The 12,268-nt window shown below is 58.4% G+C and overlaps 1 protein-coding gene across 1 annotated transcript; it reads left to right on the forward strand.

Annotated features, from left to right (window-relative positions):
* Positions 1-6,063: 6,063 nt before the first annotated feature.
* LOC138689074 (uncharacterized) lies at positions 6,064-11,330 on the forward strand. The gene is made up of 9 exons (XM_069802335.1): positions 6,064-6,069; positions 6,162-6,291; positions 6,552-6,623; positions 6,799-6,876; positions 6,968-7,066; positions 7,924-8,028; positions 8,427-8,489; positions 8,909-9,083; positions 9,570-11,330. The coding sequence occupies exons 1-9, from the start codon at positions 6,064-6,066 to the stop codon at positions 9,814-9,816; spliced, it is 975 nt and encodes a 324-aa protein (XP_069658436.1). The 3' UTR covers positions 9,817-11,330.
* The last annotated feature ends 938 nt before the right edge of the window (positions 11,331-12,268 follow it).

Genomic DNA, 12,268 nt, shown 5'->3' on the forward strand with positions numbered 1-12,268 from the left:
ACCAGCCACCCCAGCACCGCCGAGAGATGGAACGAACGAGAGCAGCCGACGGTCCTGCCTGGAAAACCAGCGCGCCCGCCCTCCCCGCGGCCCCCACGGCCCCCCAGCCCGTCCCTGGCGGCTCTGCTGCAGCGGGACGAGGCCAGCACCCTCCAGGACCAACCAACACGGCCATCCCGCCCCCGCACCACGCTGCTCTGACCCTCCAGCAGGGGCTGAAGGCAGCCCCGCTGGGGTAGGGCTTGGGGTGCGCTGAGAGAAGCCCTGCCGACAGCCGCGGGTTCAGCCCTTTCTTTCAAAATAAAGAGGGACAGAGCTGTCAGGCAAGTGTCCGGGCCATTTGTTTCAAAATACAGAGCTGTCAGACAAGTGTCCCGGTGGTACCAACAGCAAGCCCCGTGAAGCACCAGCGCTGGCTGAGCTCCACACCCGAGCACAGCCGTGGATGCCCACGGTGTCTGCAGGCAGGAGCGGGGCACGCGGCTCCCCCGACCGGCGCCGGGGCCCCGGGGGCCTGGGGGAGCCCATGGCCATGGCCAGCAACAGACAGCGACACCAACCTCACCGACGTACGGTGCGGGAGGCAGTGGCGGGAGTCCGACCTGGCCGGTCGCACGGACTGGCGCGGGAGCGTCCGTCGGGTGAGGGAACATTTATTGCAGCGGGATCATCTGGCCGTGGGCCTCCTCACGTGGGATACCCAGGACAAGAGGGAAGCCATCAAGAACATCTCCAGGGACAGAAGCTTGCCGAGCCAATGCACTGCAGGCACAGCAAAGGTCCTCGCCGATTGACTTGACGGGCCCTGACTGATGGGCCATCTGCAACTGGGGGTGCTGCAAAGTATCTCCACATCTGGGCGCTGAGCGTCCTGTTAAGGCACTCCCTGAGGGAGGCTGTTACTGCCCTGGTGGTACCAAAGTGGTGGCCACCCCGCTGCTTGGACAGCGTGTTGAAAGGCTGGCTGGAGCCTTTGTAAGAGTTCAGCTGTGTGCTAAGGCTGCGGCCACTCCTCGCAGGACACAGAAGCAGAACACACGTTTAGAACCAAGGCCGTTCGTGAGTACAGAGAGGGCAGTTCTGGGGGGGTGCAACAGTAAGCACATGGCTTTTGAGTCTAAAGGGTGGCTGGGCCTGTTGTTAGTGCTGAGGCCTTGGCTTAGATCACGGTTACTATTGCCAAGAAGGTGTAAAAGTACCGAGGGGGAGAGGGGATTGCCGCTTCTCCCCGAGAAGCGTGGATGACGGTTTTTCCCTGCAGTGCTTTAGCAAGGGCTTCCTCGGCGTGCGTGAGAGCTCCCCCGGTAAGAAAGCCCCGCGGGGCCCGACGTTTGTCCCGCTGCTCCTCGAGGGGTGTTGCACGTGGCCTGGAAAGAGCGTTGGGAGAGTGGCCAGGTGCCGGCCAAGAGGTCACCAGGCCCCTCTGCTGCTCCCACAATCGGTGCTGTAGATCGCAGGGGTGCAGGAGAGCACCTGGGGGAACGATCACCTGCTTGCCTTGCTCTTACGTGCCATCCTGGGCTTCAGCCACAGGCAAGGGACCTGAGGCTAGAGCGACTTTGGGGCGGATGCAGTCTTCCTGTGGAGAGTGTTATGGATGCACAACTAACCAAATCCTATAGGTGTTAAGACTCAGAGTTATTCTTCAGCAAAAGCTAGTTAGAAGTCCGGTAACATCTTATAAAACCACAGGCTCAATGATGTAAAGAGAATTAATTCTACATGGCCGACTTAAGAATCCCCAAGATTTAAAGTGATGGCTCAAAACGTGCGTATCACTCACCTAAAGCTGAGGGCTCTCTCCCTCGAGGAGTTACCTCGGGCAGTGCCCGACCCGAGGGGGAGTCCCCGACTGCAGACCCGCTGCTCCGAGGAGGACTGCCGACGTGTCCTCCGGTGGGACCCCGTTTATACCCCTGTGGAATCTGACCTGTGGTCATTTCATTCTATTGGCCAGGAGGGTCACCTCAGTGTACCTGGCGCATCTCGATTGACCAGTTCAAATTTCAACCTGTGGCCTCCAGGGTTTCCTCCCCCTTCTCCCTGCCTGGAGAAGTTTCTTTTCCTGCTGGCGGGATGGGGGGTGTGTGGGGGGGGATGTACTGCCACAGAGAGAACAGCAGGACAGGAGTCGTTCCCCCCTGCCATTTGTCACAGACTCTTTGACAGCGTGCAGGTGACCTAACTTTAGGCACCTGAGCTACTGACCCCTGCTCCAGCCCCCTCATCATCTTTGTGGCCCTGCTCTGGACCCACTCCAGCAGGGCCATGTCTTCCTTACGCTCTTTACCGCTGTGCGCCCCCGGGGATAAAAAGCAGGGGAGAACCTCAGCTAAAGTCAATCTAATAGAAAAGACCCAGCCTGTCTCTGTGCAAATGACCAAAGCAGAGAGGGGAAATTGGGGAGCACCCTCAGTCGCCACTGAGCATGAGAGGTGAAGGAAGATGTGGTTCGGCAAAGGGCTCTCTCCGAGTCCGTTCAATGGGCTGCCAAGTCCCGCTTTGCAGCAACTGGTCGGGTTTCCCTCACGATCGTTCTCCGGGGTCTGTGTGAGGAGATGGGGCGACACCGTACAACATGGGAGCCAGCGGATGTTAGGGGTGTGAGCCCGAGGAGGTGCCCAAATCCATCAGGGCTGAACCAGGACTGCCAATCTGCAGGCAACTGGGGTCAGGGCTTGATCCCTGGGGCCGTTGCCCCCACTGCTCAGGCTCCTGGTCCGGAGCTGATGGTGGCGATTGCTACTTTGCAACATTCCTCGTTGACACAGGAGCCCAACTATCGATGGTAGATAAGGACACTTAACAAAGGACAGCCTCCACTTAGCAAGCAAATAGATGCTCTTGTAGGTGGCCATGCCAAATCACTACCCACCCACTGGTCAGGGCTAAATCAATTCTACGGGATGGACGGACAGTCCGGCTTTACTTCTAGGTCCCCATAATAGGTGAGGTACGGGTGCATGGAATGGGTCAGTCGAGGGTGGCCTTGTGGGGAAAGTGGGCAATAGGGGCACTGCAGGCTCCTCCCCACAGTTTACCTCGCATCAACACATCCCTGACAAACAGGCCGTTAGCATGAGCTCCAGGTCCTGCCCCTTTATCCTACAATACGAGTCACCTTCTGATGCCACCCGGGCTGTTCCTGAACTGATAAAAGAGCTAGACGAACAGGGAAGCGTGGTCAGGCCTCCTTCCCACTACAGTTCTCCTGCACGGGCGGTAGAGAAACCTCCGGGCAAGTGGTGACTAGCGGTAGGTTACAGAGCCCAGAACACCGCCACTGAACTGCCCACTGTGGCTGCTCCCGCTCTGATCCGATAGTCTGTTGCCTCAACGAACAAGCCTTGCCAGGAAGGGCAACAGTAGATGGGAAGGACACGTTTCTTAGACCCCCCGTACCTTGGGACAGATAGGGAGAGGGTTGCTTTCACCTGGCAGGGACTGCCATTTACGCTGACTGGCTTACCACAGGGTTCGAAACATAGTCCTACTGTTGCTCGTGCTCTGCTGGCCACAGAGATGGAAACATTAACATTACCACAAGAGGTTACTGTGATGCAGTAGGCATGACAAAAGGTGTGAAACCCAGTGTCGCTGCAGTGAGGCTCTGATCGATCCCTTCCTGCTGTGCAGTCTACAGCGTGTCCAGGCACATATCTAAAACCTCTGGTTGCCAGGTCTCACAGCTAATGATACCAAAATTGAGGGCCTGTAAAGGAATACTCTCTAAGACTTGTTTTGGAGTTTTAGAAAGCAGGCGTTCTTTATTGCGGCGCTGGATGCACGGGGCATAATTCCACCTGGCATGCATGCTACAGCTTCAGCACAAACCGGTTCTATGGAGTAACTAATTACATATGAATTAGGTTAGTATAGCTATACATAAAAATTATTGTAACCGATTATCATGGTACTGCCCCCATCCGATCACATGCAACAGTTCTTCATTTGGGTCGAAGGGCTGCTTTTGCGACCACCGACCCATTTGAAATTCAGCTGGCCAGCCTTCAAGTCTTTGTTCGTCACCCTTGTTCTTTGACCTCGGAGCTTAACGTGGTTTCAGTCACATATGGTCAGTTTCAATATTATTCTTATCTAATGTACAGGAACATCCAGTCAGAAGAGCAAAGAACTGCAAAACTTATGAGTAACTACCTCTACTAGTTTAATTACTTGGCTACACTTTTGTCTACTGTTTCAACCATAGTGTCAGTATTAGATTTCTGATAATTGTTTACCAAATCTCACCTTTACAGTCATCCAGCAGCAAAGCAGTTTCCACGGCTGGTACAAAATAGTAAAACCATACAAATGTTTAGACATATCATACAGAATGTATGGACATATGCAATCACTAAGGCAGGATCCTTGAAATATTGGATCCTAGCATGGTTTGGGTTGCAAGGGACCTCTAAAGGTCATCTAGTCCAAGCCCCCTGCAATGAGCAGGGACATCTGCCACTCAATCAGGTTGCTCAGAGCCCCCTCCAACCTGACCTTGAATGCTTCCAGGGCTGGGGCATCTGCCACCTCTCTGGGCGACCTGTGCCAGTGTTTCACTGCCCTCATTGTAAAAAAAGTCTTCCTTCCATCTAGTCGGAATCTACCTCTTTCGGTTTAAAACCATTACCCCTTGTCCTGTCGCAGCAGGCCCTACTAAAAACTCTGTCCCCATCTTTCTTACAAGCCCCCTTTCAGTATTGAAAGGCCGCAGTCAGGTCTCCCTGGAGCCTTCGCTTCTCCAGGCTGAACAACCCCAACTCCCTCAGGCCTTCCTCCTAGCTGTGGTGTTCCAGCCCTCTGATCGTTTTTGTGGCCCTCCTCCGGACCCGCTGCAGCAGGTCCGTGTCCATCCTGTGCTGAGGACCCCAGAGCTGGACGCAGTACTGCAGGTGGGGTCTCACCAGAGCGGAGTAGAGGGGCAGAATTACTTCCCTTGACCTGCTGGCCACGCTTCTTTTGATGCATCCCAGGATATGGTTGGCCTTCTGGGCTGCAGCTGCAGGCTGCCGGCTGATGCCCCGTTTTTCATCCACCAGCACCCCCAAGTCCTTCTGGCCAGGGCTGCTCTCAGTCCCTTCATGCCCCAGCCTGTATCGGTACACCGGAGCTTCTCCTGACCCAGGTGCGGGACTTTGGACTTGGTCTTGTTGAACCTTGTGAGGTTCACGTGGGCTCACTTCTCGAGCTCGTCCAGGTCCCTCTGGATGGCATCCCGTCCCTCAGGCGTGTCAACCACACCACTCAGCTTGGTGTCGCCTGCAAACTTGCTGAGGGTGCACTTGATCCCGCTGCCTGTGTCACCGAGGAAGATACTAAACAGCACTGGTCCCACTACGGACCCCTGAGGGACACCCCTGGTCACCGATCTCCATCCAGACTTTGAGCCGTTGAGCACTACCCCCTGGATGTGACCATGCAACCAATTCCTCATCCACCGAACAGTCCATCCGTCAGATCCCCATGTCTCCACTTCAAGAGAAGGACGTTGTGGGGGACCGTGTCAAAGGCCTTGCGGAAGTCCAGAGGGATGACATCCGTAGCGTTTCCCTGGTCCACTGATGTAGCCACTCCATCCCAGAAGGCCACTAGGTTGGTCAGGCAGCATATACCCACCGCGTGCTCTCTCGAGGTTTCCTTTTGCCTGTCAGATAATTGCCCCGGGAGGGCAGCTCCCGTGGCTGTGCTCCAGCGGCTGTCCACGAGCACCCCGTGACGAGAGCCGTCCTCGCACCTTCTCGGCCCGGCCATGAGGTCACAGCGGGAATGTGAGGTCACAGAGCCCCGCGGTGACGCGCCAGACATAAGCACCAACCGCTCAGCCCCCGGCCCTCACTGCGGCGGTGGCGGCAGCAGCAGCAGCAGCAGCAGCAGCAGCAGGGTGCAAGTGCCGGGAGCCATGGCCCCAGCCCGCCACCTCCTCGTCCTCCTCATCCTCTTGGTGGCCCTGCATGTCAGGGCTGCCAGGGCTGCTTTGTGGCAAGCACGGGGAGCAGGTAAGCGGGCGGCGCTGGTGCAGCCTTTCACAGACCAGCGGGCTCTTCTCCCCGAGAAGCGCAGATGACGGTATTTCCCTGCCAGCGGGAGGAAGGAGAATCTCCCTTTCCGTCTTCTTTCCGTGTGAAGCGCAAGTTGCTCCTTCCGTGTCCGTTGCGCAGACGCGGAGGAGAGGAGAGAGGGCACGGGTCGGGCTCAGTGACGTGCCCCGAGGCATTTTGCCTCGCGAAGCTGTCTATGCCGGCCCCTCGGAGCCTGAGCTGCTCCCGGTGCTGGCTGCTGAGCCAGCGGGCTTGTTGGGGTTGAGTTTAGAGGTCGCGTGAGCTCCAGGGAGTCTTTTCTCCTGGCAGCTCCGCGCGTGGGTCGTTTTGCCCCAGCAAGGTGCCACTGCAGGCAGGCGGCAACTCTTTGTGCCATGCTCCTGAGTGGAAGGGAGAGATGAGTGCCGTGGGGTAATCCTGTCTTTGAGCTGCGCTCACTGCCACTCCGATCTGAAGGAAGTATCTTGAACCGTGTCACGGGAGCTGTTCTGTCCTGTGCTTTTTTTGCAGCCGTGCTGGCAGGCGAAGGCGATGCGGCTTCCCGTCTGGGCTCCAGGACTGAGGGTCCGGGAGATGGCATGGGTACGTCACGGCTTTTCCCTCCCTTTGAGAGCTGCCAGCCGGGCGGCTCTGCAGGTGTGAGGACGGAGACCTGCACGTGTGTGCCCTCTCCTTGCGTGATCCCCTTACCGCTGCTGCGATTCAGTTCTGCCGATGTAGATCACGATAGATGACGGAAGCTTCTCTGGGTGTTTAGTTACAGATGGGCCTGTAGGGAGGACTCTTCCAGCTCCTCGGCTGGATGCTGTTCTACAGCCCGGCCTGCATCGCAGGGGTGAGTAGTCTGTCTCTGCCGACCTCACAGGCTAAGCGCTGGTTTTCTGTAATTTATTTGCATGAAATTGAACCACGTATTTTCCGTTAAGGTCCTCCAAGAGCCAAGTACCTAGCTGACGGAGGAAAAAAGTCCCTGCAGCCATCTGAATATGTAAGACAAATGCTGGAGGAACTGGAGAGAGGACACGGTGGGTGTGTTTCACTCTGCCTTAGCGGTGAGGCTCGGCAGCCAGAGGTTTTAGGTACCTGTCTGGAGACGCCGTAGCCTGCACAGCGGGAAGGGGTCGATCAGAGCCTCGCAGCAGCGATGCTGGGTTTCACACCTTGCAGGTGCTGGTGAGGCACAGAGATGGTGCAGAGCCTCTGCCGCCAGTTGTGGTTCAAGCCGCGTGCCAGGGGCAGCCGCTGCCCCGGTTTTACCATTACGGCTCAGAGCTGGCTTGTGCAGACGTCGGTAGGCAGATCTGAGGGCCTGGCGTGCGCTGAACTTGTGTTCAGCTCACACGCAGCACAGCTTGCCGCTGGGCCAGTTCCAGGCGGGAGCGAGGTCCCCAGCAACGCTGGCTGCCTTTTCCTGATGCTGGAAGTCAGGTGGAGATGCTGGTTCGGCAGGCTTTCTGGGGTGTGCTCGACTTCCCGTCTGCGGACCGATAGCTGGGATGGGACGAATGTGACCGTTGCTGGTGCTTACAGGGAAGGGCATGAGGGCCTTGCGGAGAAGCCCTTCTCAGAAGGGCTGTTTCCCCGGCTGGCCTGGCCGCAGCTTCTTCCCATCCTCTTTGAAGGAAGGCATTGAGCATCACCTTACAGTTTGCCAGGAATGCACTGCGTGCAATGCAAACCAGAAGGTTGCGTGCAATGTGCTGGTCTCCCAGCAGCTCAGGCGTGGCTGCTGTCTGGAGTGGTGACTAGGCGCAGCCCCGAAAGCCCAGGCGCTGTTTCTAAACCCCGTCAACGTCCTTGAGAAGGGTTGCCTCCTGAAGATGCCATCGCCCTCGTGGGGAACGGTTCTGTGTGACCCAACTGTCCCGCTTGCTTTCTCAAGAGACGGACCGAGAGGCTGTGCAGAAGGTGATTTCGGGAGAAAGCAGTGGCTCACTGCCAGTCTCCGCTGAAGAACTGGAGGCGAGGCAGGCCCCTGGCACACCAGGTAGTTGCTGTCCCGTGGCCGGCTGGTGTCACCCATCAGGATGGCTGCGTGTCAGCAGGCTCTTCCCCCAGCGTTCGCTCTTGCACGTCACGCCAGCAGCCAAAGCTGGAAGTGTTTTGGGTTCGAGGCCTCTGGGCCACGTCCTGCAGATGGTGGGAGATGTGCCTCTTAATGGAACGTGCGTCCCGCCGTAGCTGCGTCCCAGAGGTTGCCCGGAGTCTCTAGAGGCTCAAGGCACAAAAGCAGCACAGAGCGGGATCCCTCCTGTGAGCTGAGGTCCAGAGCGATGCCCTGACTCGCAGACTGGGCAGAGGCTTAGGGGTAGCCTCTCCGTCCTCCTGCATCCTCTGTGCCCGAGCCATGCTGAGGCTTCAGCTGCCGTCTCTGCTTTTTGGCAGCGCTGTCAAAGCCCGGAGAAGACCACCGCGGTAACATATATGAATTTCTCCGAGCGGACTCAGGTACTGAGCAGTCTTGCTGGGGTCCCTAAGTGGGAGAGACGTCCTAAAATCTGGGAGCGGATGCGCATGCTGGAGAAAAGGCTGAAGGGGAGAGCAAGGTCCAGGTGTCTCCTGAGGGGGCCTGACTCTGTCCCCTCGGGGTGGGAGCAGGCCCAGGGGGAGGGAGAGCTGGGGGGGGCACTGCCTGCTGCAGGGATGTTTTTTGCCCGTGTCCCTCAAAGGAGCAGCTGCGCTCCCCGCCGCGCTCCTCTTCTGGCCTTCTGAGTTTTGTTTGGTGGGACAGCGTGTCCCAAAGGGTGGGAGCGTGCCCCCAGGCACCAGCACTGGGGGGAAAGAGGGACCTTCCTGGCCCTGTCAAACGTGCTGCAAGCTTGCCAGTGGTGCACAGGACGATCTAACGTTCCCAATTGCTCCTCCAGACGTGGTCAGCGAGAGAACCACGAGTGATAACGAGCCCCAGAGCTCCGCCAGTGTCCTCTGTCCCCAAGATGTGCGGAGGCGCTGTATGATAGTCACGGCAGTACTCATGGTTGTCCTGCCACTTGGACTAGTATTCTGCTGTTTCATGATCCGGCGGCGGAGGAAGAGGAAACAGTGAGTTCTTGATTTCCCTCCCCCACTGCTTCCTTCGACGGCTGCTCGTAGCCACGAAGCCTTTCTAGTCAGGCTGCTGTGGAGTGGCGAGTTAGTGGCTGGCCAAAAGACTCTTTTTGCTGAGGCCTCTTAATTCGCGGGCCCTCTTCTCGGGAGCCCGCTCTGGCTGGAGCCAGTGTTAGCTCAAAGTGAGCCTGCCTGGAGAAGGGCAGCCCCCCGGAGGGAGAGCCATAGGCAAAGCAAGGTCAGGACGAGAAAGAGCGGGGGATAAGGTTGCCGAGGAACACGAGACGCACACAAGCGCCCGCTCCGCACCAGCAGACCTGCCCGCAGGAATGCCCCCGCTCGCTGGTGCCGTGAGGTGCGGGTGTCCGCCTCGGCCGAGATGTGCCAGCGGCTCTGCCCGTGGTGGTGAGCCTTGCCAGCTCTGGGCCGTGCTGTGGAGCCGAGTCCCTCTGTCCCATCTGCAGCCTCCTCTCTCCACAGGCGTGCCTCTGCCGCTCCAGCCTACCCCTCGCGCCGGGAGAGCCGGACCAGCCGCCCCAGCACCGCCGAGAGATGGAACGAACGAGAGCAGCCGACGGTCCTGCCTGGAAAACCAGCGCGCCCGCCCTCCCCGCGGCCCCCACGGCCCCCCAGCCCGTCCCTGGCGGCTCTGCTGCAGCGGGACGAGGCCAGCACCCTCCAGGACCAACCAACACGGCCATCCCGCCCCCGCACCACGCTGCTCTGACCCTCCAGCAGGGGCTGAAGGCAGCCCCGCTGGGGTAGGGCTTGGGGTGCGCTGAGAGAAGCCCTGCCGACAGCCGCGGGTTCAGCCCTTTCTTTCAAAATAAAGAGGGACAGAGCTGTCAGGCAAGTGTCCGGGCCATTTGTTTCAAAATACAGAGCTGTCAGACAAGTGTCCCGGTGGTACCAACAGCAAGCCCCGTGAAGCACCAGCGCTGGCTGAGCTCCACACCCGAGCACAGCCGTGGATGCCCACGGTGTCTGCAGGCAGGAGCGGGGCACGCGGCTCCCCCGACCGGCGCCGGGGCCCCGGGGGCCTGGGGGAGCCCATGGCCATGGCCAGCAACAGACAGCGACACCAACCTCACCGACGTACGGTGCGGGAGGCAGTGGCGGGAGTCCGACCTGGCCGGTCACACGGACTGGCGCGGGAGCGTCCGTCGGGTGAGGGAACATTTATTGCAGCGGGATCATCTGGCCGTGGGCCTCCTCACGTGGGATACCCAGGACAAGAGGGAAGCCATCAAGAACATCTCCAGGGACAGAAGCTTGCCGAGCCAATGCACTGCGGGCACAGCAAAGGTCCTCGCCGATTGACTTGACGGGCCCTGACTGATGGGCCATCTGCAACTGGGGGTGCTGCAAAGTATCTCCACATCTGGGCGCTGAGCGTCCTGTTAAGGCACTCCCTGAGGGAGGCTGTTACTGCCCTGGCGGTACCAAAGTGGTGGCCACCCCGCTGCTTGGACAGCGTGTTGAAAGGCTGGCTGGAGCCTTTGTAAGAGTTCAGCTGTGTGCTAAGGCTGCGGCCACTCCTCGCAGGACACAGAAGCAGAACACACGTTTAGAACCAAGGCCGTTCGTGAGTACAGAGAGGGCAGTTCTGGGGGGGTGCAACAGTAAGCACATGGCTTTTGAGTCTAAAGGGTGGCTGGGCCTGTTGTTAGTGCTGAGGCCTTGGCTTAGATCACGGTTACTATTGCCAAGAAGGTGTAAAAGTACCGAGGGGGAGAGGGGATTGCCGCTTCTCCCCGAGAAGCGTGGATGACGGTTTTTCCCTGCAGTGCTTTAGCAAGGGCTTCCTCGGCGTGCGTGAGAGCTCCCCCGGTAAGAAAGCCCCGCGGGGCCCGACGTTTGTCCCGCTGCTCCTCGAGGGGTGTTGCACGTGGCCTGGAAAGAGCGTTGGGAGAGTGGCCAGGTGCCGGCCAAGAGGTCACCAGGCCCCTCTGCTGCTCCCACAATCGGTGCTGTAGATCGCAGGGGTGCAGGAGAGCACCTGGGGGAACGATCACCTGCTTGCCTTGCTCTTACGTGCCATCCTGGGCTTCAGCCACAGGCAAGGGACCTGAGGCTAGAGCGACTTTGGGGCGGATGCAGTCTTCCTGTGGAGAGTGTTATGGATGCACAACTAACCAAATCCTATAGGTGTTAAGACTCAGAGTTATTCTTCAGCAAAAGCTAGTTAGAAGTCCGGTAACATCTTATAAAACCACAGGCTCAATGATGTAAAGAGAATTAATTCTACATGGCCGACTTAAGAATCCCCAAGATTTAAAGTGATGGCTCAAAACGTGTGTATCACTCACCTAAAGCTGAGGGCTCTCTCCCTCGAGGAGTTACCTCGGGCAGTGCCCGACCCGAGGGGGAGTCCCCGACTGCAGACCCGCTGCTCCGAGGAGGACTGCCGACGTGTCCTCCGGTGGGACCCCGTTTATACCCCTGTGGAATCTGACCTGTGGTCATTTCATTCTATTGGCCAGGAGGGTCACCTCAGTGTACCTGGCGCATCTCGATTGACCAGTTCAAATTTCAACCTGTGGCCTCCAGGGTTTCCTCCCCCTTCTCCCTGCCTGGAGAAGTTTCTTTTCCTGCTGGCGGGATGGGGGGTGTGTGGGGGGGGATGTACTGCCACAGAGAGAACAGCAGGACAGGAGTCGTTCCCCCCTGCCATTTGTCACAGACTCTTTGACAGCGTGCAGGTGACCTAACTTTAGGCACCTGAGCTACTGACCCCTGCTCCAGCCCCCTCATCATCTTTGTGGCCCTGCTCTGGACCCACTCCAGCAGGGCCATGTCTTCCTTACGCTCTTTACCGCTGTGCGCCCCCGGGGATAAAAAGCAGGGGAGAACCTCAGCTAAAGTCAATCTAATAGAAAAGACCCAGCCTGTCTCTGTGCAAATGACCAAAGCAGAGAGGGGAAATTGGGGAGCACCCTCAGTCGCCACTGAGCATGAGAGGTGAAGGAAGATGTGGTTCGGCAAAGGGCTCTCTCCGAGTCCGTTCAATGGGCTGCCAAGTCCCGCTTTGCAGCAACTGGTCGGGTTTCCCTCACGATCGTTCTCCGGGGTCTGTGTGAGGAGATGGGGCGACACCGTACAACATGGGAGCCAGCGGATGTTAGGGGTGTGAGCCCGAGGAGGTGCCCAAATCCATCAGGGCTGAACCAGGACTGCCA

This window comes from Haliaeetus albicilla, chromosome 15, assembly GCF_947461875.1.
Source record: "Haliaeetus albicilla chromosome 15, bHalAlb1.1, whole genome shotgun sequence".
NCBI lineage: Eukaryota > Metazoa > Chordata > Aves > Accipitriformes > Accipitridae > Haliaeetus > Haliaeetus albicilla.